This window comes from Dipodomys merriami, unplaced genomic scaffold, assembly GCF_024711535.1.
Source record: "Dipodomys merriami isolate MVZ:Mamm:240054 unplaced genomic scaffold, mDipMer1.0.p SCAF_39, whole genome shotgun sequence".
NCBI classification, from domain to species: Eukaryota; Metazoa; Chordata; class Mammalia; order Rodentia; family Heteromyidae; genus Dipodomys; species Dipodomys merriami.
Genome location: NW_027205492.1, coordinates 3,780,783 through 3,796,504, shown reverse-complemented (window position 1 = coordinate 3,796,504; position 15,722 = coordinate 3,780,783). Strand labels below are relative to the sequence as shown.

The following is a 15,722-nucleotide window of genomic DNA, read 5'->3' as shown; positions in this document are numbered from 1 at the left end:
ACCTTTGCACTGTTTCCTTTCACACTCCCAGTCATTTGATGAAATGAATATTATTCCCTTCATTTCATTGTTGAAGAAATGGTGGCAAGAACACAAACATCAGATGCTTAGAACTTGATGGTGCTATGACTTGGACTTGAATTTGCCTTCGTAACCCCTCTAGTGAGGGGTTCTGCTGGGGCGTTGTTTCATCGCTGCCTCATACTTTATAGCACCCAGCTAGGCCTGGGTTCAGCCAACACTGGTCCAGTGGAAACGGATGGATCTCAAGTGGAGGGAGGAAGAGTCTGACTGCCAGGGCTCCTGGACTGTACCCATGCCTCCACCCCCCTGCCGTGTGCGTCCTCTCAGGGGGCCTCCTCTGGGCCTGTGGCTTCACACCCAACAATGGTCTTCCTCTTGATTAGCCTGCCCTGACTGTTCTAGAGAAACAGTCCTGACCAGCCTGAGCAGGGGCAAGGGGCTATTTTGGGAGAGGACAGGATGGTGGCATGTGAAACATCCCGTGGGCAGGGGCCCGGGCCAGGACTGACTGCTTTCTACTTCTGGCCTCCAAACCTTCCGTCGGCTTCTTGATCTATGAAGTTGTGTTTTTTTTTTTTAATTTTTATTTTAAAGTGAGCAGTTAATAAGCCAGGTGCCCATGGTCATGCCTGTAAGCAACTCAAGAGGCTGAGAGCTGAGCATCATGGTTTAAGATAGCCCAGGCAGGAAAGTCCAGTGAAACGCTTATCTCCAGTTAACCAGTAAAAAGCCAGATGTGGAGCTGTGGTTTGAGTGGTAGAATGCCATTCTTGAGTGAAAGAGCTAAGGGACAGTGCCCAGGCTCTGAGTTCAAGCCCCAATACTGGCACACACAAAAAAGAATGAACAGTTAATAACACTTTCAGGGAGGAGGCTGTAATGCTTGATAAGACATGTTCTATCTTGCCCATGTAATTGTCACCCTTCTGTACAGTATTTTCACAATAAAAAAAAGAAAATGAAAAAAAAATTAACAGTACTTTCAGGATTCTGCACAAAGCTGTGCATCTTACTTGCCTGACTAGCACTTACATAGCCTTTCCCGTGGTCAGCCACACTTCTGAGTGCCACATGTGTGTCTGCTGAGCACTCTTCATGCTACCTCTCTGTAGGAACTATGATTACCCACATTTTCAGGCGAGGAGACCGAGGTTCATGGTGCTCAGATTTGCCCAGAATTCTAAAAATCAGAATCAAGGGCTGCTCCAGGCAGCTTGGCCAGAGTCGTTCCATTAGCTTCACTTCTGTGGCCTCAAAAGACCTTGCTCTGAGCTCCTGTCTATCCACTAATTTCCAGAATTGTGGTCTGATGAGCCTGGCAGGAATGCATCTGGCTGTGAGCTCCCCAGAACCATTCATCCCCATCTGTGGTCCCTGCCAATGGAGGACCTGCCCCGGGGCAGAGGCCCTGAGCTCTTGGGCAGCTGGGAAACATGGACAGAGTACGTCCAGGGAGTATTAACCAGCAGACCGTGGGATGTGACAGGAAGTCCTTGAGATCCACCCAAGAGACGTCCAGGACAGTACAGGGTAGTTTGCTAGGGACTCCCAGACAGAAGCTTCCCTTGGGTAGGCAGCAAGGCAAAAAGATGCCCTCCCCCACACCATGGTGGAGAACACTTGCTATGCTGAGCTATGCAAAGGTGACCTCGGCCAACCAGTGTGCACTTGGCCTTTCTCAAAAGCTATTGGTATAGGCTTTGGACTAGAACAGTTAACACACAGCCCAGGCATCGGGCCAGCACAATAAGCTCAGTGGACTCTTAATGATATGTGTGTCCTATAGAGTTTGGGATTCATGCCAAGGTCATCTAGATGGCAAATGGCAGTTATAACCAAGATGGTTCCAGGCATGTCAAGCTGGAGCGCTGCAACATGGCTCAGTGTTGTGTTGGTCATTTCTGGCAGGGAGGCCACGGCACAGAGCTGGGCACAAGGTTTCAACCAATGACCAGGACTGATGTTACTAATCGTGTGTGTGTGTGTGTGTGTGTGTGTGTGTGTGTGTGTGTGTGTGTGTGAGCATGTGCGCGCGCCTGTCTTGGGGCTTGAACTCAGGGCCTGCGTTTTGTCCATGAGCTGTTTTGCTCAAGGCTAGCACTTTACAACTTGAGCCAGAGCTCTACTTTCCGCTTTTCAGTGGTTCATTAGAGATAAGAGTCTCCCAGACTCTTGTGCCTGGGCTGGGTTTGAACAGCGGTTCTCATATCTCAGTATCCTGAGTAGCTAGAATGGCAGGCGTGAACCACTGGTGCCTATGTTACTATTGTATGCTAGTATGATTAATCAATAATGGAAGAAACATTTTTTTGAGTGAATGTGTTAGAAGAGAGGGCGGCAGACTTTTTCTGTGAAGGATCAGATGAGAAATATTTTTGGCCTTGCTCACTCCTTGGTCTCTATAGCAACTGCCTAACTCCAGACAGTATGTAAACTAATGGCAATGGTTCGATTCTAATAAAACTTTATATGGACACTGAAATCTGAGTTCCTTGCAACTTTCGCTCTTTCCTAGCCATGTGAATGCACAGCCACTCTTAGCTCTGAGGTGGCACAGAAGCAGGTAGCGGGCTGCATTCACTCATTCGCAGAGTCCCGCACCAGGGTGGAAGCCGTACTAGAATGTGGAGAGTTCTGCTTGCTATGGAAGCCATGGTGCCCAGAAAGGTTCCTAGCATGGCAGACAATTCCTAAAGTTGTAGTAAGTGAAGGAAACCATGTGTAGAGTGGGTCTTGAGCAGGTCCCTTTAAGCTGGGAGTGTGGACGGAGGGGACAGCCAAGCTACCACCTAGAGTTAGAGTCCCATTTTGGCCCCATAAAGCAGCTTTGGGCCTCAGGGTGAGTTAAGGAGCCTTGGGGGGCGGGGAGTGATAGCGTTGGTGGTGGTGGCGGTGGTGGTGGTAGTGGTGGTGGTGGTGGTGAGATAATGATAGTGATAGTGATGGTGATGGTGGTGGTACTGGTGATGGTACTGGCAATGGCTATGGTGGTGGTGGTAGTGGTGATGGTTGTGGTGATGGCGATAATTGTGGTGGTGGTAATGGTAGTGATGGTGATCGTAGTGGCAATGGTAATGGTGATGGTGGTAGTGATGGTGGTGATAGTGGTGATGGTAATGGTAATGGTGGTAGTGAGAGTGGTGGTGATGATAGTGATGGTGGTGATGGTAATGGTAATGGTGGTAGTGATAGTGGTGGTGGTGATAGTGATGGTGGTAGTAGGTACTCCCTGAAGTGGTTCTGTTGGTTAGATGCCCTGCCACATCTCAGAATCACCAGCCTTATTTTTAACACTGCTGACGAAAGACAATCCAAAGGCCATGAAGAAGAGTGGCTTTTTCTGGCCCCTCCCCTTGCCCCAGTTACTGCTCTCCTCTCTTCACCCCTCCTCCCACTCAGGCTCAGAACCATCCTAGGAGACTCACACTTAGAGGCCTCAGCCTGACCGTGTAGGTGTGACCTGAGAAGGAACAGTACCTACGGTTCCTAGCAGGGCACAGGCTCAGGAAGGGATCTTGGTGCTTAAGGAAAACCATTCAAGGCTCCAGGGGTGGTGGTGGTGAGGAGCAGGGGGCTTTGTGCGGGCTGGAAACAGCCAAGATGAAGCAGGCTCTCTTCTCTGTCTCCTCTCTCTTCTCAAACTGCAGTTGGCAGTGGAGAGTCTGGAGGGCTGAGGAAGCACAGGTTCAGAGCTCACCCTCCCATTCTGAGGGTAAGGCTGGTGGAACTTGAGAATCTGCCTTTCTGGTAGCTTGGGGGTAGGGGCTGGGCACTGCATTGAAAGCTGTAGCTTCTGGGTGGATGGCAATTCTTCTGCCCTTTACCCAGGGTTTCTTGGTCTGGACTCTCTAGGGAGGAAGGCTGCAGGTTGGGGGGGTACAGATGGGACAGAGGGGGCTCTGCAGGAGGGACAGCCAGGCTATGAGTGGGACCGAGCCTTGCGCATCTCTATCCCTGTGCTGACTGTCCTGGTGGGGGTCCCCTAGAATCTTGTGTCAGGTGGAGGTTGCTGTCCCAGCCATCCAGGCTAGGCGGCGGCTTAGCTCCCCAAGGCATGGGAAAATTAGCTTCCTAGCTGCTCACATGACCAAAAAAGGACATCTTCTTGGCGGAGGCCTGGCCCGTGCTCTCCCTCCTCCCAGCACCTGGGGTTTCAGGTTCCGGGAAAGTGGCTCTGAAAATGTAGGACTTTGTCTCCGTGCACCCACATGCAGGCGCCACCCAGCCTGAGGACCCGCGCCTGGCGAATGCTGTTCCTTTCTCCTCTTCCCCTCCCCTCTTCCCCCACCATCACCATCATCTTCATCCGCCCTCCTCCTCACACTTGTTCACGAGCTGCCTCTCCTTTCCAGCAGCTCCACTTTACACACGGGGAAACCGAGGCATAAGGAGAGGAGAGCATACATCCAAGGCTCTCAAGTCCTGGCAGGGTAGGGCGTGACCGTGTGTGTGAGGGAGGGTGGCCGCAAGGACACGGTCTAGTCAGCCTTTATTTAAAATATGCTTCAGTTTGCTCATTGATGATGGGTGTTTTGTGGGAGGTTTTTGCATTCATTTTAAAAACATTTTTCATAGCATTGGTGAATGGTTATGAGTGGGTTTCAGTCTGACAGGTCCATGAGTACACACGATGTACCTAGTTCAGACTCACCTCTCCATCGCTCTCCTTCCTCTACCTCCTCGTCTTCTTAGCTCCTGAACAGGCTTCATTGTTCCCTTTCACATATGCACATAAAGTTTTTTGACCACACTCACGTCTTTCCCTCCCCATGGCTCCAACCCAAACAGTAGTTTTGCACTGGGTGCTGGTGGTTCATGCCTGTAATCCTAGCAACTCAGGAGGCTGAGATCTGATGGTTGCTGCTGGTTTGTGAGCAGCAAACCAACCCAGGCAGGAAAGTCCATGAGATTCTTCTCTCTAATAAACTACTCAGAAAAAGCCAGAGGTAGCTTTTGTGGCTCAAATGGTGGAGCGCTCAGGGGCAGCACCAAGGCCCTGAGTTCAAGCCTAGCATGTGCACACACATGCTCACACACTCACATGCGCGCACGCACGCACACATGCAAGCATGCAAAACATTATATTAAAATGTGATTTTTCTTAATTGCCCAGATTTTTAGTTTCTGAGTGCCTCACTTACCACACCCAACCCCTCACTGCAGGACCAAAATGGGAATGCAGGGCTGGTTCTTAACTCTCCCCTGTGCTACCTACCGCCTGGCGCATGTGCTGTGGTGGGTATGTACAGGGGGGTTTGCAGGTAGGCCTGCTCCGGTACATTCTTTCCTGCAGTAATGAGCTAGGGTGGCCCAGTGGAAAGGATGGGGCTTGGGAGGTTTGAAATCCGACTCTTCCCTGCTCTGTGGAAGCCCAGCCTGTGGGAAGGGCACAGCTCTAATCCCAGAATGCCTTGGCTTCAATCCTGGAACCATTGCTTCTTCACCTTGTAAGCTGGGCCCTCAGCTCCTAGCCATGTATGGCATGGTAGAACACTGCTCAGCTGAACCTGATTTGGGTTCGGGTCCAAAAATCCCAACTCCCTGGGGCTAAAGGTGTGTGTGTGGCTCAAGTGGTAGAGTGCCTGCCTACCAAATGTGAGACCCTGAGTTCAAAACCCCAGCATCCCCCTTTCCTCCCCCCAGCCCAAACACAATCCTAAGTCTTGGATTTCATGACCCTGTGACCTTGGGCAAGTTACCCGTGCATGCCTCAGTTTCTTTCTGTGTAAAATAGGGGAAATAACAGCACTAGCTTGCTAGGGTGTTAGGATGGTTACCTGGGGTGATCATTATAACTCCTTTAGAACTGTGCCCGGCCAGTTGGTAAGCAGAGCCACCGCTACTGTTGTTGTGGGTATGTCCTCTGTTAGTCTAGCCTGACAAGATGGTGGCCAAAACCAACATCTCCTATCTTAAGTGCTTAGTGTAGTGAATGTCTAAAGTTTGTTCTTATCACATTCCAGTGTGGGGCTGTGGGAGGGGGTTCTCGCTCTGCGCAGTCATTTATGGGTTCAGGGTCCCTTCACATTTCTTAATTGGAGCCCACAAGGGTGTTCTGTGGATAGAATTCAGGGCGTCCATGCATTGAGTGGCATGTTAGCTAGAAGTTCTCACCCACAGGGCTTGAGAAAGGGGTTTTTGAACATGTGGTGTGCTGGGGAAAGACTCTCAGGAGAAGAAGCAGAGGAAGGGAGTTCAGGACCCAGAAGGAGCTGAGAGGGCGGGGCCTCTGCTGGAGACCTCCTTCAGCCTGGAGCGCAGGGGGCTGTGGAGCAGAGACTGCGCCCCTGGTTACAGTGGGGTGCTCTGGGGTAAGAGAGGGCTGGCCAGGGCTGTGGAGTGGACGACAAAGGAGTGGCACTGCAGCATCTGGAAGGGCGTGACTTGTTGGTTTCAGCTCTCTGAGGTAGCACTGAGCCCTGGCCACCGGCATGCATGAAGCTAGGCAGTCACTGGCACCTTTGCCGAGCGAAGGGATCTGGGCAGGGCACCAAAAGTCCAGACCAAAAATCTGTGTGTGCATCGATTTGGCTGATTTTGAAGTGAAACTTAACATTACCTTTGAAAACATAGCTGTAAGCAGCAAACCACGTTGCTCTGGCAGTGTCTGTGACTTTCTCACTAGAAGTCACACACATTTCATGTCATAGTACTGTCGAGACACATACGCTTGAAATATCTTTTATACTAATTTAGTCTTTTAATATGGTAGTGAGGAACTCAGTCTTTTGTTTAGTGTGTTAAAAGGTATGCATTATTATGATACAGATTTGTCCTCTTCAATACTTGGGTAACAGTGTGTCAATATAAGTGCAGTCCAGTGTACTTGATGACTTTCTCATTTTATTTTATTGCCAGTCGTGAGACTTGAACTCAAGGCTTGGGCACTGATCCTAAGGTTTTTTTCAGTCAAGGCTGATGTTCTACCACTTGAGCCATATTGCCGCTTCCAACTGTTTGGTGGTTAATTAGAGACAAGAGTCTCATGGGCTTTCTTGCCCAGACTGGCTTTGAACCACTATCCTCAGATCTCAGCCTCCTGAATAACTAGGATTATAGGCACAAGCCATGGGCATCTAGGTGTTCTATGCATTTAAAAACATTATTCTGAGAAGGGCTCCACAGGCCTCCCTATAACATGTGAGGTTAAACACCCTGTTCTGGGATCTTGGTCTTTTCACTGTTCATCCAACAGGAGAAATAGTTTCATGAACCAGACCTAGCATTAGCATTCCTTGGGTCTTCCCACAGTGCCTTGGCCAGAACACTCACCTGACCACACCTAACTGCAAGTGAGCCTGGGAAATGTAGTCTATCTGTGAACCTGTAAAACTGCAGAATGCACAAGTTTGGCCACAGGGCCAGCTACCTATCAACAGCCTGGGTGAGACAATGCCGTCTCCAGGGTGTCTCTCTTTGGGTTGCGGGAGGAGAAGCAGAGAACTGGTTTGCAGGTGGATCCTAAGTCTTCTGCCATGTTGTCTCCTTAGGACCAGCCATGCCAAGGCTAAAGCTGAGGCTGCAGACCAGGCTGCCCTGGCCGCCAACCAGGAATCCACCATTGCCCGTACGCTGGCCAGGGAGCTGGCTCCGGACTTCTACCAGCCAGGTAGGACCAGTCAGGAAGGGGGTAGCCATTCCCTGGGGTGAGTACTAATCATTGCTTTCTGAAAGTGGAGATGTTTAAACTGACTCATGAATGCTTGCTTTTGGAAAGCTGTGGGGTGTCCTGCAGACCAGGGATGGGGTGATACAAGAATGATGGGCGAAAGCTACATCTCTGCCTTCATGCTGAGACTCCAAGCTGGGGCTGGGACCTGCTCCAGCTGCTCTGTTTCCTGTCTGCTCTCAGCAAGGCAGACAGTTGGCACTGGTGAAGTTTTGAGTGGGGGACAGATCTCTGATGGATGAAGGGACCAAAGGGCTTCCTGCACCTGCTTAATGGCTTGTAGCAATTAATCGAGCATGCCTGTGTATCAGGCACAGCGCCAGGCTCTGGGATACACCCTGAGGCCCAGAATCTGGAAGAAGACAGTTGAGCATGTGGGTGAGGTACACTTACTATATGTGTAACCCCAAACTTTCTGATCTGTAGCATGGCATAGGTATCATGCCTGTTTTTGTTTTTGTTTTTGTCAGTCCTGGAGCTTGAACCCAGGGCCTGAGCACTGTCCCTGAACTTATTTTGCTAAAGGCTAACACTCTACCACTTGTACCACAAGCATCATTTTGGCTTTTTTTCTGTTTATGTCGTTCTGAGGAATCGAACCCAGGGCTTCATGTGTGCTAGGCACGCGCTCTACCACTGAGCCGCATCCCAGCCCCCGTGCCTGATGCTTGGTGGCCAGGGCTGCTTTCTCACTATGGTGATTACATTTCACACGATGGGACCAGCGCCGTGCTGGGCACATAGAACAGGAGGTCATTTGAGCCAATCCTGAAGGCCAGAGCAGGTCTGTGGGTCTCACGCATGGCCCAGATTGCTAGGTCCACCCCCGATTTCCTAGCTGAGAGGAGCCCAGGAATGCACATGCACTGTTAATAAGGACCAAGGGTGCCCACGCTGCCAGTTTGGGGCCCTACTTTGACAGCCACCGCACCAGGTAGCCTTGGATGAGGCAGGCCGAGACCAGAAGGAGGGGCTGCAGGTACAAAGGCACAGAAAGTGGGAACCAAGCAGCTCCCAGGTTCAAGACAGGCAGTAGGTGGAAGGAAGGAGCCTGCTGAGTGAGGAAGGACTCCAGGCCGGGACACAGACCCTGAGCCTGGCAGAGCTGTGCAAACCAGAAGTGCTGGAGGGTTTTAGAGTAAGAGACATAATTACTGTTTCAACTACTGATCTGGTGCTGCGCAGGGACTAAAGTGACCTAAGATGGTAAAGCTAGGAGTGTGGACTCCTACCCAGAGGATTCATCTCTTCTGGTCCCAGTGCACCCCCTGCTGGTCTCTAAATAGAGCAGCAAGCAGGTTTGCTCAGGTGGTGGTAGCTTTGGCACTGAACTCATTCATCTTATACCATGCACTTTTCCAGTTCTTCCGTGGTAGAGGAAAAGATGAGGGCATAGAAAGAGGCTTGTGCCTTTTTCTTTCAGTGAAGAGTGTTACCTCTTTCACAGCCACACTGATCCCTTAGAGATTTTAAAATGAGTTAATGGCCAGATGCCAGTGGCTCACACCTGTAATCCTGGATACTCAGGAGGCTGAGATCTGAGGGCAGGATTCAAAGCCAATGAGACTCATCTCCAGTGAACCACCAAAAAAGCTGGAAGTGGAGCTGTGGTTTACATGGTAGAGCACTCGCCTTGAGCCAGAAAGCTCAGGTGCAGCACCCTGAGTTCAAGACCAGCACACACACATACACACACACCAAACACAACAAAAAAGAGTTGTTGATTCCTATCAGGAAATTGCTCAGATTGGTTAAGCTGCTGGGTCCAGGACCACCCAGTGGGGGCTGAGGTGGTAGTGGTAACGGTGGTGATAGTGGTGGTGATGGTGATGGTGGTGATGGCAGTGACTGGGCAGTGTGGGTGGCTGGGTGGTGGTGGTGGTGGCAGCTGGCTGGTGGTGATGGTGGTGGCTGGGTGGTGGTGGTGGTGGCAGCTGGCTGGTGATGATGGTGGTGGTAGTGGTGGTGATGGTTATGGTGATAGCGGTGATGGTGGTGATAGCGGTGATGGTGGTGGTGGCACTGGCGATGGCGGTGGTGATTATGGTGATGGTGGCAATGGTGGTGATGGTGGTGGTGATGGTGATGGTGGTGGTGATGGTGATGGTGGCAGTGGTGATGGCGGTGATGATGGTTGTGGTGATGGTGATGGTGATGGTGGTGATGGTGGTGGTGGTGGTGGTGATGGTGGTGGTGATGGTGATGGTTGTGGTGGTAGCGGTGATGGTGATGGTGGTGATGGTGATGGTGGTGATGGTGATGGTTGTGGTGGTAGCGGTGGTGGTGGTGATGGTGGTGGTGATGACGGTAATGGTGATGGCGATGGTGGTGGTGGTGATGGTGGTGGTGGTGGTGGTGGTGATGGCGGTGATGGTGGTGGTGATGGTTATGGTGATGGTGGCAGTGGTGGTGATGGTGATGGTGGTGGTGGTGGTGATGGTTGTGGTGGTAGCGGTGGTGGTGGTGATGGTGGTGGTGGTGGTGGTGATGGTTGTGGTGGTAGCCGTGATGGTGATGTGGCGGTGATGGCAATGGTGGTGGTGGTGATGATGGTGGTTATGGTGATGATGATGGTGGTGGTGGTGATGGTTATGGTGATGGCGGCGGTTGTGATGGCGGTGATGGTTATGGCGGTGGTGGTGGTGGCGGTGGTGGTGGTGATGATGATGGTTATGGTGATGGTGGCGGTGGTGATGGTGATGGTGGCGGTGGTGGAGGTGGTAGTGATGGTGATGGTTATGGTGATGGTGGTGGTGGTGGTGGCGGTGGCGATGGCGGTGGGGCTGGCCGGCGGCCCCGGCGCTCGCCCACCGTGGCGGTGCGGTCCGTCCCGCAGGCCCTGAGTACCAGAAGCGGCGGCTGCTGCAGGAGATCCTGGAGAACGCGGAGGGGCTGCTGGAGCCAACGGCGCGCGGCGCCCCAGAGCGAGCCCGCGAGAGCCCGCAGCTGCACGAGCGCGAGAGCCCGCGACCCGAGGGCGAGGGCGGCGCCCCGGCCGCGTCCCCGGCCGCGTCCCCGGCCGCGTCCCCGGCCGCCACGCCGCCGCAGCCCAAGCGGCCCCGGCCCGGGGCGCCCGCGGGCGGCCTGCTGAGCCCGGGCGCCTGGAACGGGGAGCCTGGCGCCGAGGCCGCCCCGAGCCCGGGCCCGGGCCGCCGCGGCCCCGCCCGCCCCGCGGAGCACATGGCCATCGAGGCGCTGCGCCCGCCGCCCGCCTCGCCGGCCGAGCCCGAGGTGGCGCTGTACCGGGGCTACCACAGCTACGCCGTGCGCACCGGGCCGCCCGCGCCGCCCCCCGACGACGACGAGCCCGCGGGCGCCGCGCCGCCGGCCCCCGAGCCCGCACCCGAGCCGCCGCCGCCCGCGCCCGCGCCCGAGCCCCCCGCCAGGCTGGAGCCCAAGCCCATCGTGCCCAAGGCCGAGCCCAGGGCCCGCGCGCGCAAGGCCGAGCCCCGGGGCTCCGGCAAGGCCGCCGCCAAGAAGAAGGCGCGGAAGGACGTGGCGCTGGAGGCCGAGGCTGAAGTGGAGGTGGAAGAGGTGAGGCGGCCGGCCTGGGGCGGGGGGGGGGGGACCCCGGGGAGATGGGGCGAAGCCAGCGTCCCCGCCCCGGATCCCGGGGCACAGACAGATGACAGAGAGCCCTACCCCTCCGGGCCTGTGCGCTGAACCCCACCGCGAGGGCAGGCGCCCTGGCGGCCACCGGCGTGGGAGAGGCCCCGGGGAGGCCCCCGGGTCAGGGGCCTTAGGCTTGGGAACCAGTAGCAACTGGTGTATGGGTGAGGACTTCCTGGGGCGCCAGGTGGACCCAGCAGGCCGGACCAGGTGGCCCGTGGGAGCTGGAGGGGGGAGCTGTGGACACATTCACGTCCCTTCTGGCCTCGGGGGCTCAGCTTCGTTATCTCTAAGTGATGCTCCCTAGGAGTCTTCCAGAAGCTTCTCTGCTCCCCTGCCCGGTTTTACGCCGGGGTGGGGGTGTTGAGGCCCGCGGGCCTCAGGCAGCCGCTGTCTGTGGCTCCAGGTCCCCAACACCGTCCTCATCTGCATGGTGATCCTGCTGAACATCGGCCTGGCCATTCTCTTCGTTCACCTCCTGACCTGAGCCTCCTCTTCCAGGTGCGCGTGGCCGAGGAAGGGGTGAGGGAGGAGGGCGCTTCCGGAACCCTTGTCTCTGTCCTGGTCCCTCTCCCTCCCACCTCTCCCTCTGCAGCCCATCCATGGTGGGGGGAGGGGAGCTGGACTGGGCAGGGGTGGGTAGGGGAGTGACCCTCCCCCCATTTTAGGGAGAAGTATGGGGCAAGGTAGACACTGCCTTCCTTCTGAGTCCTGAGTTGGTGATGTGACCAGAATCCCTGCTTCCTGCCCAGCCCCTCTTCTTTGAGCTCAGTGTGGTGTGGGGGGGTGGAGGGGGGAGCGGTTTCCTTCTGGGACCCACGAGACAGGGACAAGGCCTGTGTGCTCATTAGTGACAGCCAGTGGTAGCATTAACTTGGCAGGTGTGCTCCAGGGGGCAAGTGCTGAGCTGGGGGGGGGGGTCCCCTGTGTCCCAGGGGCGGTGGGAGCCCGGCCTGCAGGGTCTCTGCTCTCCACTGAAGGGTGGAAAGGAATCAGATGACTGCCGGCCAGGGAGGAAGGAGGAGGGAGGGGTGGACCCCCCATCCAGTGCCTCCCTGCTCTCATTGAGAGCCGATGAATGGGACCTTGCTCTGGGAGGATGGAGCCTCAGCCTGAGCCCTGCACCTGCTTGTGGCCCCACCCTGGGGTACACACCTTTCTTCTCCTCTTCTGACCCTGTTGCTGTCTCTGCAGGGCAAGAGTTCCACCAAGCCCCCAGGGTGCACTTTTATTGTTTGTTGTTGTTTGCAATGCCGGGCAGGTGACCAAGGAGGACTGCACTCCAGACCTGGAGCCCTGGTGCCAGCCCACATCCATGCCTCCGACATTTCAACAGGCTTGATGCAGGTCTGTGCTGGAGGAAGAGGACTTCTGAGAATCTTCCAGAAGCGCTGCCCAGGGGCTGGAGAAGCCCCAAGGAAGAGTCCTGGTCTCCCGAACTTCCCGATCTCCTCCTGTCCCTTCTCCTTGTCTACTCCCTCGTCCTGCTCCTCGCCACCCCTCCCCTGGGCTTCAGTGTGTTTTGAGAGAAGTTACCTAAGCAGGATATTCATATTAAATCGCTCCCTCTTCCTCCTACCTCACCCCCACTTTTATCGAATCCTTGAGACCACTCAGGAAGCCACGCAGCCCTAGCCCAGCACACACCGTGCTTGGCCCACAGATGATCTAGAAGGCAGTGGAGGAAGTGGACCAGGCATAACCCAGCATGCAGTGCTCTGCCTCCTCCCATCAGCCCTGTGAGATGCCCTTCTGGTCCAGGAGATCAGCGATGCCTGGGTCATTAGTCTTTGGCTGGGAAACCACGGAGCCGGGGTTGTGGATGGGCTGGAAGAGGGCTTGGGTACAGGTGCAGTGGCACCTGAGACCAGGTCCCATGCAGGAGCCCCAAGCCCCACAGCTTCCTGGGAACCCACATATCCTCTTCCGGAACCAACACCATACCAGGCTCAAGAGCGCAGGGCATGGAAACTCTTGGAAACCCAGGCAGATGTCCCTGGGCCAATTTTCTCGGGCAGGTGCTGGAAGTAACACATTTCCCAGGAGAGTGGAGTAAGTCTGGGCACCTGTTTGGCATAGCCTGTGCAATCATGAGCCCCCTTAACTTGCTTGGTGGCAGATGATACCTGCATGTACCTCACTTAAAGAGGTTTGTACCACGCTGGGTTTCTGGGTCCTTGGGCTTGCTGGGGGTGGCACATGGGGCCGAGGATGGAGGAAAAGGGCTTCCAGAACTCTCCAAGGCTGGGGAAGGAGGTAGTGATGGCAGGCAGGCTGGGCTGGAGGTGCTGCTGCTATTCTGCCTTTGTTTCTCTGGGGCACCAAGGGCTTGGGATGGAGGCCACGCTCCCCAACTCCCCCAGGACGGTTCAGGACCGGGGTGTTTGAGGCCAGCTTCCCCCATTCCCAGTCCACGGACACTCACCCCTCCAGCTTCTTTCCAGCCCTGCCAGGCCTTCGTGGCTTGGCCGGAATCCTCGCCAAGGAGAGGAAAGGAGCTGCAGACACGCGTGGGCACCCTCACACTCTGGCTTTGGTCTCTGCCAGACTCCCAGGAACTAAGAGGCTGATGGGGCTGCTCAGAGCCCATAGCCCCGGGTCTCAGCTCTGACATTATAGCTCTGGGGCTCAGGATCTAGGCCAGTTCTGGGGACATGCCTGTGGAGGTCAGAGCTGCTGGGCCCGGTCTGGAGCTGGGGCTGGGGTTGGGGTGAGGGTTCAGGATGCTCAATCTGTGCAATAATAAACCTGTGTTTGCTCACGGGTGGCGGACTGGCGCGTCTGCTTGTGGGCCCGGGATGAGGGGCTGGCGGGGGAGCTGGGTCCTGCTGCCGTTCTGAAGATGAGGGAGCATGAGGAATATGTCCTCAGGCCAGAAATATGTGTCCTGGGCCAGAGGCCTGGCTCGAGGGTTCCAAACAAACAAGTGCAGCCATTCACCCCAAACCAAATGGGCAGCCAGGGCAGGAAAGCCCGTGAGACTCTTTATCTCCAATTAACCACAAGAAAACTGGAAGTGGTGCTATGGCTCAAGTGGCAGTGTGCTCGCCTTGAGCTGAAGAGCTGAGGGACAGCGCCCAGGCCGAGTTCAAGCCTCATGACCACCACCAATATCAACCAAAAAAACCAAATGGGAAGGAAAGTCGCGGTGACACAGAAGGACCTGGACTCCGGGCTGCTGCAGCAGGACGACAGGACCTGGGTCCCAAGATCCACAGAGAGGAGCCAGCTGGAAGCGGAGGAAACCCAGTAGTCCAGCAGTGCTCGTCTGGGAGCCTTCTCTCAGGACCGGTCAAGGAGGCCTGTGATATTCAAGTCTTGGCTGCTTGGGGGTGAGGGGAACGGGGACTTGACTCTAGTCACAAGATGTTTATGCATCAGACTCGTTCCTGGCATCCCCGGGGATGGCAGGAGAGAATGGCTCAGCCCAAACGAGACCAATGGGAAATGGAGGCACAGATGCCCAGGTCTTTTGTTTTGGCTGGTCCTGGGGTTTGAACTCAGCCCACGCACTGTTCCTGAGCTTCTTTGTGCTCAAGGCGAGTGCTCTACTACTTGCGCCACAGCGCCACTTATGGCTTTTTCTGAGTAGCTTATTAGAGATAAGAGTCTCATAGACTTTGCTGCCTGAGCTGGCTTCAAACCTTGATCCTCAGATCTTAGCCTCCTGAGTAGCTGGATTACAGGCGGCAGACACCAGCACCTGGCAGATGCTGTTTTGATTCTGTTTTTACTCACTGGACATCCACAAGCCCAAGTGGAAAATTAGAGCTTGCAGAGCGGGGGGGGGGGCTTTCCTACGCATGCTCTCACAGAACTGCTCACGTTGAGCCTCCTTTGGTGGTCTATGGGAGTTATGAAGCGGGGAGCACGTTGTGGTTAGGAGCGCCACTCTGTGTTGTGGGGTTGGCAGCTGGAGTGGCCCTGGTGATCAGAAGGGCAAAACAATCTTTCTGTCATTCTCCTCCATCTGCTAATGGATTAATGTCCCTCTATCCTTTAATGAAGCTCAAGGCATCGAACTTTCTTTTTTTTGGTCGGTCGAGGGGCTTGAACTCTGGGCCTGGGAGCTGTCCCTGAGCGCAAGGTGAGCACTCTACCACTTGAACCACAGCACCACTTACAGTTTTCTGGTGGTTTGTTGGAGGTAAAGAGTTTCATGGACTTTCCTGCCCCGGCTGGCTTTGAACCATGATCCTCAGATCTCAGCCTCCTGAGTAGCTAGGATGACAGGCGTGAGCCACTGGCGCCTGGCTCAAAGTTTCTTTTTATTGGGTGTGGGCTTGGGGGTGCTGGCCCCTCCGAAGTTCCTTGGCTTGGGAGGCCAGGCAGCCAGGCCGTCTTCCCGAATTCACCCTTTGTTCTGGTCTCTGTGTGGGACTGCGCGTGGGAACTACCTGGCTCCATGCTGACCAGCTCA

General features: G+C 55.0%; 1 protein-coding gene across 1 annotated transcript in view; it reads left to right on the top strand.

The window, feature by feature from the left end:
• Nucleotides 1-14,063, top strand: part of Jph2 (junctophilin 2) — a 58,657-nt gene extending 44,594 nt beyond the window's left edge. Inside the window, exons 3-6 of the mRNA XM_069989801.1 lie at nt 7,515-7,633; nt 10,530-11,227; nt 11,709-11,803; nt 12,564-14,063. Coding sequence (XP_069845902.1) covers nt 7,515-7,633; nt 10,530-11,227; nt 11,709-11,789 — 898 coding nt within the window. The 3' untranslated portion in view covers nt 11,790-11,803; nt 12,564-14,063. The remainder of the gene's footprint in view (nt 1-7,514; nt 7,634-10,529; nt 11,228-11,708; nt 11,804-12,563) is intronic.
• Nucleotides 14,064-15,722: the final 1,659 nt, after the last annotated feature.